General features: G+C 44.2%; 2 protein-coding genes across 4 annotated transcripts; both read left to right on the forward strand.

Moving 5' to 3' along the window:
* The first annotated feature begins 284 nt into the window (after positions 1-284).
* LOC112893050 (ABC transporter B family member 20-like) lies at positions 285-9,020 on the forward strand. The gene is made up of 11 exons (XM_025960204.1): positions 285-668; positions 778-832; positions 926-1,101; positions 1,179-1,379; positions 2,071-2,330; positions 2,422-2,732; positions 2,823-3,043; positions 3,137-3,477; positions 4,331-5,109; positions 5,426-5,667; positions 7,791-9,020. The coding sequence occupies exons 1-11, from the start codon at positions 285-287 to the stop codon at positions 9,018-9,020; spliced, it is 4,200 nt and encodes a 1,399-aa protein (XP_025815989.1).
* Positions 9,021-12,846: 3,826 nt separating this feature from the next.
* On the forward strand, positions 12,847-18,182 carry LOC112894455 (vacuolar fusion protein MON1 homolog). 3 transcript variants are annotated; one of them, XM_025962179.1, is made up of 15 exons: positions 12,847-13,318; positions 13,408-13,487; positions 13,588-13,659; positions 13,731-13,770; positions 13,887-13,988; positions 14,120-14,241; positions 14,334-14,466; positions 15,018-15,109; positions 15,186-15,267; positions 15,984-16,048; positions 16,160-16,447; positions 16,524-16,615; positions 17,494-17,558; positions 17,756-17,866; positions 17,938-18,182. In XM_025962179.1, the coding sequence occupies exons 1-14, from the start codon at positions 12,941-12,943 to the stop codon at positions 17,849-17,851; spliced, it is 1,707 nt and encodes a 568-aa protein (XP_025817964.1). In that variant the 5' UTR covers positions 12,847-12,940; the 3' UTR covers positions 17,852-17,866; positions 17,938-18,182. The 3 variants fall into 3 exon arrangements, with proteins under 3 accessions (XP_025817964.1, XP_025817962.1, XP_025817963.1); XM_025962177.1 differs by having other exon boundaries at positions 17,756-17,847; XM_025962178.1 differs by having other exon boundaries at positions 17,756-18,024.
* The last annotated feature ends 144 nt before the right edge of the window (positions 18,183-18,326 follow it).

Here is an 18,326-nt window from a genome sequence, read left to right on the forward strand (position 1 = left end):
GGCAGGCAGCCCCCAACGGCCTGATCAATCCGCCGCTGCCTCCTCCATTCCCAGCGACCCCCCGACCCGAATAGGAGGAGAGTGCCGCCGCCGCCGCCGCCGCCTCCTCTTCGTCTGCCGGAGGGAGCAGCTACTTGAGCAGAGCGGAGCTCCCCTTGTTGACCCACACCCACCCACCCAACGGTCCAAGCAACCTCCTCCCCAAGTCGCATGCCATTCAAATCTCGCGCCGCCGCCGCCGCAACCCACTGACCCCTCCCCGGCAGCAACCCTAGCTCAGCTCCATGGTGTCGCGGGGGCTCTTCGGCTGGTCCCCGCCCCACGTCCAGCCGCTCACGCCCGTCTCCGAGACCTCCGAGCCGCCCGAGTCGCCCTCCCCCTACGCCGCCGACCTCGGCCTCGGAGGGGACGGCGCCCCGCCTCCCGACGACGACGCCCAACCGCCCCTCGACGATGCCGACGACGATCCCGACCCGCCGCCCGCCGCCGTCCCCTTCAAGCGCCTCTTCGCCTGCGCCGACCGCCTCGACTGGGTTCTCATGGCCGCCGGCAGCCTCGCAGCCGCTTCCCACGGGGTCGCGCTCGTCGTCTACCTCCACCTCTTCGGGAGGGCCATCAACTCGCTCCATGGCCGACACACGCACGACCTCTTCCACAACATCAACCAGGCAATTGCTCTCTTCGTCCCCCGCTGCTAACTACTTTGCCTTTCCTGTCTTGCTGCTGCTACTTGCCAACAGACACACAGGTCTTACATGGCTGTTGTTCCCTCTGCAGCACGCCTTATACTTCCTCTATATAGCCATTGGCGTTTTCTTTGCTGGATGGATAGGTAAGATGAGTACCCCCAATCAACTCCCCGTACCCAGGTCGTGGGCTATAACAAGAGTGAAAACCAACCTACCCAATTCTCTCATATCTACAGAGGTTTCATGCTGGATTTTGACTGGGGAAAGACAGACGGCAGTGATTAGATCCAAGTATGTTCAAGTCCTGTTGAACCAAGACATGAGTTTCTTTGATACCTACGGCAACAACGGTGATATTGTCAGTCAAGTACTGAGTGATGTCTTACTCATTCAGTCTGCTCTAAGTGAGAAGGTGCGTTCCATCCATGCTTAATTATCTTTCTGTTGTATATATCGTACACTGATTGCTTTGTAAATTGTTGCTTTTAGGTTGGAAACTACATTCACAACATGGCTACATTTTTTGGTGGTCTTGTCATTGGTTTGGTCAACTGCTGGCAAATAGCTTTATTGACATTAGCAACCGGACCCTTCATTGTTGCTGCAGGAGGAATATCAAACATATTTCTCCACAGGCTTGCAGAAAATATTCAGGATGCTTATGGCGAGGCAGCAAGCATTGCGGAACAGGTGTGTAGCTTACCTGATTTTGTAATTTGTTGTATCCTCCATAGGATGCTCGCATACCATCTATAAATAACCTTGTTTCTTTTGACTTCCCCAAAAAACTTGAGACTTGCCCAAATCAAGTTTGAATGTTTTACTTTCCCTCAGAAAGAAAAGTTTGAATGTTGTGTCATTAAACAAGGGTAAACTTATAGGATAGACTGATTATATTTCGCCAAACTGTCGTTATTTTTAAATGAAGAGCCCATTGGAACTGAATGCAGTTCTTGCTATTATCTACTACATTTTCTATGTGATACTATTTAAGCTGGTCATGCAATGCTGGCAAGTTAAATGTATTAAAAAGCAAACCGTGCATAATTAAGTAACAGGATTTGCATAATCTAGCATGGAGATTGAACCAAATGAAGATCCTATCTAATATATATTATTAAATCATTTGCCTATGTTTGTCACAAGATGGCATCTGAATTCTTGAAGCACCACTAGGGGAATAGAAACAAATAGAAAGCATATAATTTTTTTGTTAATATAATGTCAACATGGAGCACCTAGGTCTTGAAAACCTGAACACTTGTTTTAAGTTAGGCAGTTACAATGCGCATGGCTTCAACTAGGGAAATTCAATTTGTTTGTGTTCTACTGGTTTACTGGAAGTTGGGAAATAAAACATGCGCCAATGCTTGTTTTGCAGGCAATCTTGTACATTAGGACTTTGTACTCCTTCACAAATGAGACCCTTGCAAAATATTCTTATGCTACTTCACTTCAAGCAACATTGCGCTATGGAATACTCATAAGTTTGGTGCAAGGTCTTGGTCTTGGATTTACATATGGGCTTGCCATATGTTCTTGTGCCTTACAACTTTGGGTTGGGAGGTTCCTTATCTCACATGGAAGAGCTAATGGTGGTGAAGTTGTAGTAGCCCTGTTTGCTATCATCTTGAGTGGACTGTAAGCCTATAGCTCTTAAGTGTTTTCCTTTAGTTAAATTTGAAACTTTACCCTGATATTCATCTTAGTCAAATCTATGAATTGATTGTAGTGGACTTAATCAAGCAGCAACAAACTTCTATTCCTTTGAGCAAGGACGTATTGCTGCGTACAGACTATACGAAATGATCAGCCGTTCAACATCTACTGTAAACCAGGATGGCCGTACCTTATCATCAGTGCAAGGCAACATCGAGTTCCGCAATGTCTACTTCAGTTATCTGTCCCGCCCAGAAATCCCCATCTTAAGTGGATTCTACCTTACAGTACCTGCTAGAAAGACTGTTGCTCTAGTAGGAAGAAATGGTTCAGGAAAAAGCAGCATAATTCCTCTAATGGAACGCTTCTATGACCCAACCTTAGGTATTGTAGTTGCAATCTATTACTTAATATTTAATTTTTACCTTGATTGTGGTTTATCATTACCTGTGGGGCTATGCTTATATGTTGCAGGTGAAGTGCTTTTGGATGGGGAGAATATCAAGAATTTGAAGCTAGAGTGGTTAAGAAGCCAAATTGGACTTGTGACTCAGGAACCAGCTTTGTTGAGCTTAAGCATTAGGGAAAATATTGCATACGGTAGATCTGCCACAACTGACCAAATTGAAGAGGCGGCCAAAACAGCTCATGTGCATGCTTTCATCAGTTCACTAGAAACAGGATATGAAACACAGGTTCTACACCAGCCATATCACAGTCGTCTATTGAAACTTTATTTTTTTTTATGTTGTAACATGCTTATTTGATTAAAACTAAATGTGAGATAGGTTGGTCGGGCTGGCCTTTCCCTGACAGAAGAACAAAAGATAAAGCTTTCCATTGCTCGTGCTGTGCTCTCAAATCCATCAATTCTTCTACTGGATGAGGTTACTGGTGCTCTTGATTTCGAGGCTGAGAAAGCTGTTCAGGAAGCACTAGACATTTTAATGCTTGGGAGGTCTACCATCATCATAGCTCGGCGCCTGAGTCTTATCAGGAATGCTGATTATATAGCAGTAATGGAGGAAGGTCAACTTGTTGAGATGGGGACACATGAAGAATTGTTAAACCTTGATGGTCTTTATGCAGAACTTCTTAGGTGTGAAGAAGCAGCTAAACTTCCAAAGAGGTTAGTTCATTTCAACCAGCAGTATGCTGATTCCTTAAAAGCATCTTAATTTTTTTTTGCTCAGTCTGAATGCTGCAGAACTTTCTTGGTTCTCTCTGTCAATAGTTGTTGCCTTTGCTTAGTCTAATTTTCAATGCCATTGCAGACATGAATTAGAAAATAGATCTTCTCATCACATTTTTATATAACGGATTTGCCCTATATTGGTGGTTTAAATACTTCAATTGTCTTCGTGTTTTTTACTTTATTTTTCTTCTGGTTCCTTATCATATCATGCTTGGTTTGATTGTTTTTGTATTCCGATATGGTGGCGATACTTTCCTCATTTTAGCCGTTGCTATCATTGAGTTTATGTTTACCCAGTAAACTAGTGCTACCATTTACTATTTACGCTAAACTAGATGTATGGTTTGGCATTTATAAATGTAAGGTTCACAAAGTAAATCACTTACAACAAAGCCGTTAAATTCCAAACAAGTCGGGTAGGCAGGTTAATGCAAGTCACTTGTAAACAAAAGTATTTAAAGAGAAGCAAATGCACAGATGATTAAACCATACATGGCCAGTAAAGTTTGTAAAAGTGCTGTTAGCTATATATTCGAAAATTTCACATTTAGCACTGATTTGATTATTATTATGCTATGTTATGTCGGCTTCAATTTAATTCAGCTCTTTAGAATGCACCTATTATAGACTTGTTTCTATTATTTTACCTAGCTGCAACTAGCATGAAACATTTATTCTTCAGGTCTTTGGTATATAGAAATTAATACTTTGTTTGTTGATTTACTAATGGCACCTAAGTTTATTCGTGGGCTAATTGAAGTGCTTATTTCTTCCCGAATTGTTTCAGGACACCAATCAGAAACTACAAAGAGCCGAGTTCCTTCCAAATTGAAAGGGATTCATCAGCAAGTCACAGCTTTCAAGAGTCATCTTCTCCAAACATGTCAAAATCGCCGTCACTTCAGAAAACACATGGCTTTCTCACGTTCCGAAATTCAGATGCCAATCATAACTCACATGAATCACCAAATATTCAAAGCCCCCCTTCAGAGCAAATGGCAGAAGCCAGACTTCCAATGGTTGCTTCTGAGAGAGCTCCATCCATCAAAAGGCAGGACAGTTTTGAAATGAAATTGCCTGATCTTCCCAAAATTGATGTCCCGCTGCACCGGCAGTCTTCAAATACGTCAGACCCAGAATCACCAATATCACCATTATTGACTTCTGATCCCAAAAATGAGCGGTCCCACTCGAAGACTTTCAGTCGCCCTCTTGATATCTTCGATAGTTTCCATGCTGAGGATTCCAAGAAGCCGCAAACGAAAGCACCATCTTTTTGGAGGCTTGCAGAGCTTAGTCTTGCAGAATATTTTTATGCTCTGTTAGGAAGTGCTGGCGCTGCTTGCTTTGGTTCATTTAATCCTCTTCTTGCTTATACGATATCTCTAATAGTAGTGGCGTACTACAAAATAGGTGTCCGTGATGTACATGATGAAGTGAATAAGTACTGCTCATTCATTGTTGGCATGGGTATAATCACTGTACTAGCTAACTTCTTGCAGCACTTCTATTTTGGTATAATGGGAGAGAAAATGACTGAGCGTGTAAGAAGGATGATGTTTTCAGGTATGACTTTGCCTTTTTTTTATGTTACCTGTATCCCATCATAGTATTGTTGATGGCGCAACCTACCTTTATAAACTATCTAATTCAACATCTGTACATAAAGCACATATTCATGAGTATCTGACACGAAGCATGACGCTGCTAGGTCCTATTGTGGATATTATAGTAAAGTGCTGTTGAAACATCAGACTTATCACACCCTGTTTATCTGACACAAAGCATGATGCTGCTTGGTCCTATTGTGGATGGATTATACATTATAGTAAAACTTCTGTTGAAACATCAGACTTATCACACCCTGTTTACTGTATTCCAGCAATTCTGCGCAATGAAGTTGGCTGGTTTGATGATGAAGACAATAGTGCAGACATATTATCAATGAGACTTGCAAATGATGCAACATTTGTTCGCGCTGCTTTCAGCAACAGGCTTTCTATATTCATTCAGGACACATCAGCCATTTTTGTTGCACTTCTTCTTGGTATGTTACTACAATGGCGTGTTGCTCTTGTTGCACTGGCAACTTTGCCCATCCTTATCATTTCTGCGGTTGCACAGGTTAGCTCTCTTCTATTTTCAACATTCAACATGATTTTTTATGCGGAATAATCCTTTTCTTACCTGTCTGGATGTACTTTTATCATTGCTCTATTCTCTCATCTAAATTTTGAAGTATGTATTCTATGGAACTTTATATGTAGGATAGCATCAAAACTTTTGCACAGTTACACATATTGCCAATCTAAGTCCGCTGGGACAAGTCCACCTGCAACTTTCTGTGTATCTAATAACTTAAAAGGAAAGTTCCACTTCTGGTCTCAATGGGATAGCATGAAGTTATCTTAAATGTTTGCTTTAGAAAACGTTAGAGTATACTAGGCAACTTCGGATATGGTTAGTTTTGGATTGATTGTAATCCCGGGATAACCTTCCTTATCTCTACGAGAGGCTACTTGCCCTCCAAGCCATGCACTCCTATATATTCACCCTAGAGTCTCAATGCAATATATCCCACGCATTATACCCCATCTTTCATGGTATCACGAGTCTAGTTTCAAACCCTAGGCCTCCGGCTTCCGCTGCCCTCGCGCCTCCCCCGGGGAGATCGAGCTCCGCCGGGGGCAGCGCCCTCGTAGGATCTGCGCGCAGATCCCTCTGATCCGCCGCGCCGTCGTGGTCAAGTAGCAGCAGGGGACCTACCTCTCCCATCGCTGCCAGGATCTGCCGCGAGCGCCGTTGTCTTTGTCGCCCCTGTCGTGCGTCAGGCCTGGCGCCCCCCAATCTACTCCTCCAGCGCCGCCACCACCGCTGCCCTTGAGCGCGAGTGTGCGGCTGCGGTGGTGCACCGTGGGGGCGCTGAGCCGCCGCCGCACCATTGGGGACGCCCGACGGCCGCGCACCGCCCCTCCCTCGTCGGTCCAGTTGTGCCGCCTCCGGTTGCCGTTGGAGCCGCGGGGGCAGTGCCCCGGCGACACCACCCGATGTCGTTGTCACCGGGATGCGGCGACCCGCCTAGCCCGCTCCACCATGCCGCTTCTCCACCATCGGTGGCGGGCCGCCGCACCGTGGGAGCTCCACCCTTCCCTCGCCAGCTCTCTCCTCCGCGCTGTCGGGCACCGTCCCCTTCGTCCTCAGCGCCGCTTCCGCCGCCGCCGTGTGCGCGAGGACGCGGCTGCGGGGGCGGCTCATGGGGCCACTGGCCCGCCGTGCAACTGGAAGAGGACGCTGCTCGGGCTGCACCCCGCCCGGGTCTCGTCCCTCTGCTTTGCCTCTCTCTCCCTTTGTGTCCTTTGACCGACGGGCGGTTGAGGATAAGGTTGGGGGGCATCACTAGGTGCACCCGAGATTGTACCCGCAAGCCTCCTGTTGCTGCTATTTTTTTTCCAATCAGAGATCGGATTGCGTCGCCCTGCCGTTTGTCGCATTGTCGTCGACACTCCCGAGAACGAGGTTGCTGTTGCGCGCCCTCACAGGCTGCAGCATCGACGCTCGTGGTCAAGCCATCATCGCTGGTGTCGCCGCCTTTTCAGCGGTGGCGCCACCCGCTGCCGGTCCTCGTCAAGCTGGCACTCGATCCGAGTCCGCGCTTACTGCCGTTCTCGTGCGGACACCGCTGCCGATGTTGCTGAAGGAAGACGCCCGAGCGCTTTTCAGCTGCCTCGTCTACCATCGCCATCCGCCGCTCACCGTCCTGCTGCTGTCATTGGCAAGAAGCTGCTGATTTTGTGTACTCGCATGCCTTTGTTGACGCTTCGGACCTGCGCCCTCCTCCACGGCTTAGACCACGTCCACCTCGACCTCGGCTACTTTGGCACTAAAGGGCTATCATCTGCATGAGCTACTCCAGTTGAAGCATTTGCACCGGCGTTCCGACTGCGGGGGGATATCTCCATTGTTCTCCAGTCTGTCCGTTCGTGTTGCTACTGCTACGACTGCGGGGGATGTTAGAGTATATTAGGCAACTCCGGATATGGTTAGTTTAAGATAGATTATAATCCTAGGATAACCTTCCTTATCTCTAGGAGAGGCTACTTCCCTCCAAGCCATGTACTCCTATATATTCGCCCTAGAGGCTCAATGCAATATATCCCACGCATTATACCCAATCTTACAGAAAAAATAGTAAACTTTCTCATTTATAACTGCTTAATTGGCCTCATACCTGGGTTGCTCTTTTGCAGAAAATGTGGCTTTCTGGCTTTTCCAGGGGAATCCAGGAGATGCACAGGAAAGCTTCTTTGGTTCTTGAAGATGCTGTGAGGAATATCTATACTGTGGTGGCATTCTGTGCTGGTAACAAAATAATGGAACTTTATAGATTGCAGCTTGGAGATATTCTGACGAAAAGCTTTATTCATGGAATGGGCATTGGTTTTGCCTTTGGCTTCTCTCAGTTCCTTCTTTTCGCATGCAATGCACTTCTGTTGTGGTATACAGCCGCTGCTGTGAAGGATGGACATCTTAGTTTGGTAACTGCTCTCAAAGAATATATTGTCTTCTCTTTTGCAACTTTTGCACTGGTGGAACCATTTGGCCTTGCCCCTTATATTCTGAAACGCCGGAAATCCCTGACCTCAGTATTTGAGATTATTGATCGTGTACCCAAGATTGATCCAGATGATGCCAGTGGCCTGAAACCCCCTAACGTGTATGGGAGCATTGAGTTCAGGAATGTTGATTTCTGCTATCCTACGCGCCCTGAGATGACAGTTTTGAGTAATTTTAGCCTCAGAGTCAATGGAGGACAAACTGTTGCCGTGGTAGGTGTATCAGGGTCTGGGAAGAGCACGATAGTTTCTTTGATCGAGAGGTTCTATGATCCAACTGCTGGGCAAGTTTTGTTGGATGGCCGTGATTTGAAGTTGTTCAACTTGAGATGGCTGCGGAGTCACATGGGGCTGGTTCCTCAGGACCCTGTTATATTTTCGACAACCATAAGAGAAAACATAATATATGCAAGGCACAATGCAACCGAATCTGAGATGAAAGAAGCTGCCAGAATCGCGAATGCCCATCACTTCATTAGCAGCCTGCCTCATGGTTATGACACACATGTGGGAATGCGCGGGGTGGACTTGACTCCTGGGCAGAAGCAGCGGATTGCCATTGCTCGTGTGGTGTTGAAGAATGCACCCATTTTACTGCTTGATGAGGCCAGCTCTGCTATTGAATCTGAGTCGAGTAGAGTGGTCCAGGAAGCCCTTGACACCTTGATCATGGGGAACAAGACAACGGTTCTCATCGCACACAGGGCGGCGATGATGAAACATGTGGATAACATTGTCGTGTTGAATGGTGGTAGGATCGTCGAGCAGGGCTCTCATGATTCACTGGTGCAGTTGAATGGTTTGTATGTGAAGTTGATGCAGCCTCACTTCAGCAAAGGGTTCCGTCAGCGTAGACTAATATAGCCGGTCTGGTAGATTGTGCACATTAATCCATGGGACTGAGCTAATTGGCTCTGCTTGACTGACCCCCAGGGAACATGCAAGGCAGCTTCCAGTCACACTGAGAGATGTTACAGATGATGTGAGCTAACAGAACAGGCATGGCTCTGGCTGCATGGTATTTATTATATATTGTACTACTAAAACTTGCTGCCTGGACTGCAGGACCTGTGGTTGTGGATAGCTAAGGCGCCGCATGTTGGCATGCCATTTAGATTGAGATGCTCTCTGATGCCGTATGGCTAATTTTTGTCTGATTATTACTGCTAGGTGTAGTTTTTTTTCTTTTCTTCTTTTGCGTGACCCTTTAGAATGTACCAGATTATTGGTGGTGCTGGGTGTGAGGTGTAGTTTGGGATTGGAAGTGTAATTATAATAGGAGCAGTGGAGGAAGGGGGTTTTGTTTTGCATTAACTGTCTTACTATGATGATCGGAGATGTTGCTTTTTGTTTCTGATACCCTTTTTTTTATACAATGGGTACTTGTTGAATGTAGCATCCTGCTTAGGCTTAATCCTTTTTTTTTTGCGAAGTGCCTAGGCCTAATCCTGGTTAGAGTGGTAAAGGGATTTAATTTTTACCCTAATAATCTAAGGGCCGGCCCTTAGAAAAGCCAGGCTCTAATCTTATATAATATAATTTCTATATAATATAATTTTAAGCTAATATTATTAAGAGTCTAAGTTGGATCGTGAAGATCCTGAAGAGAGCATCGGGGTTACTAAGAGCCTCCGCCAGCCAGTGGCTGTTTCTGAGCTAGTCAGGCAGTGTCTGGTATGTACTGTACCGAACCGCGCGTAGGCTGGCTGGCCTGGATCAGGTGATGCAAGCGATTCTGAGCCCCTTACCTTTCATTATCGGGCTGGGCTGGCTGGGCCGCGGCCTGGCAGCCCGGAGGAGTTTTTTTGTAAAAAGGGGATTAAAAAAAAATAAAATTCGAAAAAGGGGTGCCAGTTGGAGAAATTTAGAGAAATGGTGCCTCCCGCCCGCTGAAAGGGCGGAAAGCAGCCTCCCGCCCAACCATAGGGCGGGATGCTCAAAAAAAATTTCTAGGGACCTCTTCGCGAATAAGAAAACTTTTTTTATTCGCGAAGAGATCCCTGAAGCAGGCTTCTCGCCCGGCCAGTGGGCGGGATGCCTGCCGCCTCGGTGCACTGCTATTTCATGTGTGTGTGTTTTCTGGATTCCAAAATTCGTAACGATTCACAGAAAAATCCAAAAATAGCAAAACTAGTTTTGTTAGAAATTAGATTTCAAACTCTATAACTTTTGTTAATGGAGTTTAGTTTGAAACAAAATACTTTTACCCCTATTTTAAAATTAAGATTAAGGAAAGTTTATGCTTAACTTTAGGATTTCATGCTTTGTTGTTTATGAAGTTTGGTATGACTATTCTATAAACTCTAGGTACCTTTGTGCAAAGTTTCAAACTCAAATTTGATGTAAATTTAACTTCTTTTGTCTTGAATTTTTCAAATTTGAAATGTTAACTAAACCTAATTATAACCCTTTTCTAATTAAAATCTATTGTTATTCTCTAATGTGATATTATTTAATATCTAATATATAGTCAAAGTTCTAAAACTTATAAAGTTCTAAAACCTATAATCTTATGCTCCTGGTCCATTTTTCCAAAGAAGATTACGGTATCTAAAACTCGTACGAAGATAGTTAAACGATAACGTTTGCAACGTAGAATCTAAATATTACGATAGTACAATACATGAAGCCATTTAAAATAAAATAATATGATAATGAACATTACAAAAGCTGTGTTCTCACTCTCAATAAAAGCAAAAGCAACAGGCAGCAATTGATTGTTTCCATCCACTCCAATAGCTGTCAGCATTTGCAATCTATACTTTCCTGTGAGAAAGGTCCCGTCGATGCACAGGATAGGCCGGCAGTGATGGAATGCGTTAATGCATGGACCCAAGCTGAAAAAGACCCGCTGCAATATGTGGGGCGGACCTTCTCCTCTGTCTAGAGTTTTCAGGTCATAGTAGCTTTCAGGATTTCTCTGACATAGGACGGCCAGCATTCGAGGAACATTATCATATGCAGCCTCGAACGTACCAAACCTCATCTCCAACACCTTTTGTTTTGCACTCCACGCCTTACTGTATAAGATGGTATACTTGTACTTTTCCTGAATGTACCTGATAATAGACTTTGGTTCATATGACAAGTTCTGTACTATCGTCCCGTACATCTCATTTGCGATGTATTGCGACATGAGGTTGCGATGGCTCTTCTGCACCCCAGGCAAATGACAAGTGTGCTGAGTGACAATGGAGCATTCCCAATAATCTTTCCATTTACCCTTGTAGGCATGCACCCGCCATGGACAGCCATCCTTCGCACATACCACATCGTACTTACGAGATTTGCACTCCACTGTCTTAAACTCTCGCATAAGAGAGAGACCAGCACTTAACAGCTTCCTTCATCTCTTCAATTGAATGGTACCTTGCAGCCTAGATAATTTCATTCTCCCTGCAATCCGAATGCCAGCTAGATCCGTCATCTACGACAAGATGACTGAAGTCACTGCTTACCCAATCTTGAGGCACATCATCATCATCATCAGACGAATCGGCATTCATTGCTTCATCCAATTCACATTCTTCGTCTTGCAGCTGTTCAACAATAAAGGGTATGTTCTCCCCCTCATCAGCCACACATTGAGGTGCTTCGGTGCCACCTGCCTCAATGTTTGCCTTCTCAACTTCTTCATCAATATTTTCATCCCCGGAGCAGCTTCAATGTTTATCAAAGGGTTTTGTTGCACACTGACAAGGAGTACCAGTGGCCATTGCCAATGACTTGCATTTTGCAGATAAGTTAACCAGTCCTCGTTGCTTGCAAGTGGCATCAGCTCCCAGATCAAAGCGTGAGTGGTACGATTTATGACGCATTGAACACTCACAGTGTGTGTCTCTTGATTAATCCTTAATCCCCTCATTAACCAGTTGCATAGGGATTCAAATGTTCTCTCGTGCGGCCTGGTAATTCCTCTAATCGCACAGTTGAATTCACTTAAATCTACCCCATTCGGCCCATAAATCACATTTCCTTCTCCGTAATATATACTGAAAATACCCCTCTCGGAAGACATATCTGTCAATCATTAATAAACTAGTTATACTACATATTAATACACAACGAACGATGATCCTAAATTTCAGATTATATTTTATAGATTCTAAACTATTCAGATTATAAATTATACTAAAAATAAATGAAAATACTAAAAACTATTCAAAACATAACTACTCTAAGAAATATTTCCTAAATTATAGTCATTTTCAAGTACTTATACGGCTAGAATGAGAATATACCTCCAAATCGACGTGTGGACAGGGCTTCGCCGCTTCCTCTTCTCTCTTCCTCTCCTCTCTTTCTCTTTTTTCTAATTTTTGCTGGATAAAATGGAATTTTCGGGGCAGGTTGGGGCTTATATAGCCTATGGGGGGACCTCCCGCCCAACCAAAGGGCGGAATGCCCCTAAGCACAACATCCTTTCCTTTGGTTGGGCGGGATGCCCTCCCAGGGACTTCTCCGCGAAAAAATTATTTACGAAGAGGCCCTCGGAGGACATCCCGCCCGCTGGTTGGGCGGGAGGTCCCCGGCCCCACGCTACCCGCCCGTTCAGTGGGCGGGAAGCACCCATTTTCCTAATTTCCCCCATCCGGCTCCCCTTTTTCGAATTTTAATTTTTTTTAATCCCTTTTTTTAAAAAAGTTCCAGCCCGGAGCCGGTCAAACAAGAGCGGATATGATCTGAGCCAGCCGAGGAGGAGGGGTTTCTCAAAAAAAAAGAAGAAAAAAGCCGAGGAGGAGGGGAAGAGAACAAAGGGAGCTGGAGCGAAGGGAAAGATAGCCATGGATCCACCACCAAACCCTAACCCCAACGCCACCGACGCCCAGCCCCAAGCCGAAGCTGGAGCCAGGCTCGCCGCCCTCTCCCTTCGCGGCGGCAGGGACCTCCCCCCGGACTTCGAGATCCACGAGCACCACCTCGACGATGACGACGACGACGACGACGACGAGGGCTACCTCACCGCCGCGTCCAGAGGTGGGAGCAGCACCTGTGCCTGGAAGGGCCTCCGCGACGACGACAGGGATGGGGACGGGGACGACGTCTCCCCGCCCAGCCCCAGCAGCAGCGGTTACGCCGGCGAGCGGGGAAGCAGCCTCGACGATGACCCCGACCCCGAACCCGCCCAGGATTGGCCGCGCAACAAGAAGCATCTCGACGAGGTGAGCTCGTCAGGACGCCTGACATATCAATCCCCCATCACCTGCTCCCAGTGGACTGGATCACTGAGCCTGCCGCGCCCATTTTTCAGGACGATGCCTCATCTTCGTGGAGGAAGAGGAAAAAGCATTTCTTCATCTTGAGCAATTCTGGCAAGCCAATATATTCCAGGTGAGACCACTTGTGCACCAGGGATTCATTCCACCTCCACTACGGCTAAGCATTTTCTGAACCAAGACCATAACACTGCTAGCATTTTCACAACTTTCAGGTATGGAGACGAGCACAAGCTAGCTGGCTTTTCTGCTACACTGCAAGCAATCATTTCCTTTGTTGAGAACAGGTATACAGCATGGCATTTGTGACTTTGTTCATTTGTTCACCTTTGTCTCACCTTATTTCATCTCATTCCAGTGGTGACCATATCAAATTCGTGAGGTCTGGCAAACATCAGGTCAGAGAAGCCTATTCGATCTTATTTCAGACTGTAAAAGCCATGCTTGAAACTTGAATAATTAATGCTACTAACCCATCCTCTTATTCCAAAACGCTTTGCACGCTGTCTTTCAGATCGTTTTCCTTGTGAAGGGACCAATCTATTTAGTCTGTATAAGCTGCACGGAAGAGTCGTATGAAGGACTGAGGGGGCAATTAGAGCTCATGTATGGTCAGGTGCTTCTACTGCTGCATTCATATCTCAATACTATTATTTCTTTTTACAAACTTTCAGCTCTGACTATATTTCTGCAGATATGCCTTCTCCATCCTTATATTGACTTCTCTCTGGAAACATGATTTTGCAGTTGTTGCTTATTTTGACAAAGTCGGTCAATAGGTGCTTTGAGAAGAATCCCAAATTTGATATGGCACCATTGCTTGGTGGCACGGATGCAGTTTTCCTATCTCTTATACATGCATTCAGCTGGTCAGTTAGATTTTTTCTTTGCTTGGGATTCATTTTATGCCGAATAAATGTTTGGAAGCACTCACTGGGAATCCCATCAAATGGCTGGACAGGAATCCGGCGGCATTTCTTCATGCATATACATGCCTCCCTCTCTCGCAATCAACAAGGCAGGCAGCTAGTGCAGTTTTGCAGGACGTTGCTGATTCAGGGGTTCTATTTGCATTGTTGATGTGTGAGCACAAGGTTTGTCCAACTTCATGCCAGAACTTGCACTGTGATTCTTACTACATAAGACTTATTAGCCGTAAGTTAAGTGTTAAAGTTCACTTTGCTTTATCAAATACTGACTGTTAATAATGTGATGTAAAGTACATTCCCATATTAGTTATTTATCAGCACACACTAGGTTCCACTTGCACCTTCAAGAGGTTCACGAACATAGACTTCTTTCTGTACTGTGATACTAGTTATCCATGCACAAAGGTTCCACATGCACCTTCTGGGGATGTATACATAGGTGCACTCATTTTCTGCCAGCTGTCCATATAGCTGTCCTTCACATGTATCCATGCTAAATTTCTGGGAAGTCCTGTCTAAGACTCTACTCGTGTTACCATGGCATCTGACATCTCTAGTCTCTCCAATCAAGTTAATAACTTGTGCTATGATAATGGATATGAGGATTATGATCTTGCTCTTACTATAAGAGCCTGCTATCTTTAGGGAATTTTATTTTCCCAGTCCCTAGTCCTGCTTTTTTACGTTTCATGTATATCATTCTTGATTGTTTTCAGGTAATTAGTCTTGTGGGAGCACAAAAGGCAACTTTGCATCCTGATGATATTTTATTACTTGCGAATTTCATACTGTCCTCTGAATCTTTTAGGTAAGCATGATGTACTCTGAAATGAAGGATTGCAACCTTGAACCATTGTTCTTACAGTTTCTGTCTTTTTATGCAGAACTTCAGAGTCATTTTCACCCATATGTTTGCCAAGATACAATCCTATGGCCTTCTTGTATGCTTATGTTCACTTTTTCGATGTAAGTGAAATTTATACATCTGAATAACTGTATTGGTTTATCAGTTTTGCTGAAATTCTAGCTTGCAAATTGTCAATGATGACTGATGATGATGTATTACTCTCTATAGTTGATCACTATGGTGCTTTATCAAAGCCTTCTCCCAGTTATGCATCTGTTGAAAACCAGAGTTTGAGGGAAATTGAGTGTGCATCGTGAAACTGTCAGCGAGGAGATGAGAGTTTGAAAAGAAAAGAATACAGGGTTAATGGTGATAACTAAATCAAAATCCCTGAGGATTTGAACAAGTAGAAGATCACAAATAGGTGCACATTGAAAATTTTCTTCTCCTTTTTAGGGAAACGTGGTCTTGGAAAAAAATGTAGGTAGTAACTACGAATTTGAGCTCAGCTATGCACTGTCTGATTTTTTTTTACATAGCTGGCAATGAGGAGATAAGGGTTTGAAAAGAAACTAATACAGATGTTAAGGGAGATAATTAAAATAGAAGTCCTTGAGGATCTGAACGAATAGCAGACCACAGATAAGAGCACATCGGGACATTTCTCTTTTTTTTCTCTTTTTTTTTAGAGGAACATGGAGCTTTGACAAAATGTAGTAGTAACTAGGAATTTGACATCATGCATTTCATATGCACTATCTCACTTTTTTTCTTCTTTTGTGTGACTTGTATTGAGGGTTGATTTAGAGCTTAAATGTGAGTGCATTCTTGGCAGGAACATACATATGTGACTTTGCTTACTACGCGATCAGATGCCTTTTATGATCTCAAAGATTCCAGGTGAGTTAACAAATAAATGACTCGGCATAATTCTAATGTCACGAGGTGCCTGAGTGCGCGTTGCTTAAAATTGAACTGAGATCAACTATTCTTTTGTGAACAATGTCTTAGGTCCCTCATTCAAAATGTTCTCTTGAAGTCAAATGTCCTCATCGAAGTCCAAAGATCTTTACATGAGAGTGCGCTGCATGTTGAGGATCTCCCAATCGATCTGTCTTCTCAATCTGCATCCCAGCCTCCGCAGTCATCTCAAGACATGAGTTCCCAATCTTTATCTTCTGAAATGACAATTGGAGGACCGGCTGGACTCTGGCATTTTATATACAAAAGCATTTACCTTGACCAGTATGTATCATCTGAATTCCCCTCATCCATTAGCAATCAAAAGCAGCAGAAGAGGTATGTATATTGATGACACTACATATTCATTTCCATAGTAGTCAATCTTCTTAGTAAGGCAACTTCACATGTGCAGATTGTACAAAGCTTACCAAAAACTGTATGCCTCCATGCACGATAAAGCAACAGGTCCACACAAAACTCAATTCAAAAGAGATGAGGATTATGGTGAGTCATCTTTAGCACCCAAAAACTCAAGTCCCACTATTCGGAAGCACTAGCAACAAAATAGTTCCATAGTACAGAAAAAATGTAATTCACTGTTAGTAATTCTGGATGCTCAAGCTATTCTATAAAGCACATACATTCTAGTATCCACTCACATGACACCAGGATTGCGATATCTACCTATCAAGGTCAGATGAACTAAGTCATTATATCGTAGTGACATAACTATGGACAAAACTGTGAGAACTGTGCAGTACACATGTTTGCATTGACTTGTGTCAGTGTCTGCGTATAGAGCTGAAGCAGACTTAAGAGTTTATATTGACTGACACTGTACATAGTGCATTGTTCTAGTGGTTAGGCTTTGTGGATGTTTAGTGAAATGTTTAATTCATTCTATATGTCAGTTATGTTTCTACATAGAGGAGGAAAGTGGAGTATTATGTTCAACTTCAAGTATGTCCTTGTGGGACCCATATAGATTCTACCCACTCCCAAGTGTCTGTATCTTGCTGATATCGTGGATTGTCCTGCAAGCAGAAATATAGGGCGGGAGAACAGGGAGCCTGTGATATCTAGGGGATAGTTGCAAATAGATACCAATTTATAGGTTGCTGTTCTTTTCTGCCGTGACGCTAGTTAGTGCAAATAGTGATAAAGAATACCTGTGTATGGCATCGCAATTGTGAGATGAACATTAGCATCACATGGTTCATCCTGTGCATATTGATATCAACTACTGGTACTATGATGCGCCAGAGAAATCATACACTATCAATAGAGTACATTCCCAGCCAAAGATGTCAAATTTGCTTGCTCATAATATTTGGCTATGTAATGTAACAACTAGTTCATTTACCTTTTCACTTTTCTTGCAGTTCTATTTTGCTGGATAACTCAGGATTTCGAGCTGTATGCAGCCTTTAATCCACTGGCTGATAAGGTTGGTGCTTGTACATTCTGGTTTTTTTTTGTGGTGGGTGTGGTTTTGTGTGTGTGTGTTGGGGGGGGGGGGGGGGATTAGCGCAGGACTGCTGTCCTAGTCCTTGTTTATGGCTTAGGGCGAATTGATTAATTGCAGGTGGCATGTGCGGTTATATAGCTCATTAGTGATCTAACTTGGATTATACTTACTTGCAGACCCAAGCAATCAAGATGTGCAATAGAGTATGCCAATGGGTGAGGGATTTAGAAAATGAGATATTCGTATACGGGGAAAGCGCCCTTTCCTGGTGATATATTGTCTTGTGTGTAAGTTGATATGTCTATGTTATGTCTTTTACTGAAAGTTTTTGATGATTGATGTACTTGTACCGGCACAGGCAGTACCATCATTGTTGGGGAGGTAAATGAGGGACTGGGTTTGTCAGTCTTTGACATTTTCTCAGAAGAGGTATCCGTTTCTTTTTTTTGGCTGTGAATTGGGATCTTTTCTTTTTGATGGCTGCGCAGATTCTGTAATTTAGTTGGCAGGCCGTTGAGTTGTGTTGGCGCCTCCTAATCAGACAACTCCAGACCATGCACCATCGTCTCTCTCGCTTGAGTATAACAAAGGTTCGTCTGGAAGGAAGGAAAGAAAGAAAGCCAGACATCCATCCATCGCATTGCGATGAATGCGAATTTCTTGTAACAAAAGACGCGTTGCCAACCTAAAAATCGGAGCAGAGAAGAGAATAGAACAAAATAGATAGATTATTGTTATGATGCAAAT

This window comes from Panicum hallii, chromosome 5 (assembly GCF_002211085.1).
Source record: "Panicum hallii strain FIL2 chromosome 5, PHallii_v3.1, whole genome shotgun sequence".
Lineage (NCBI taxonomy): Eukaryota > Viridiplantae > Streptophyta > Magnoliopsida > Poales > Poaceae > Panicum > Panicum hallii.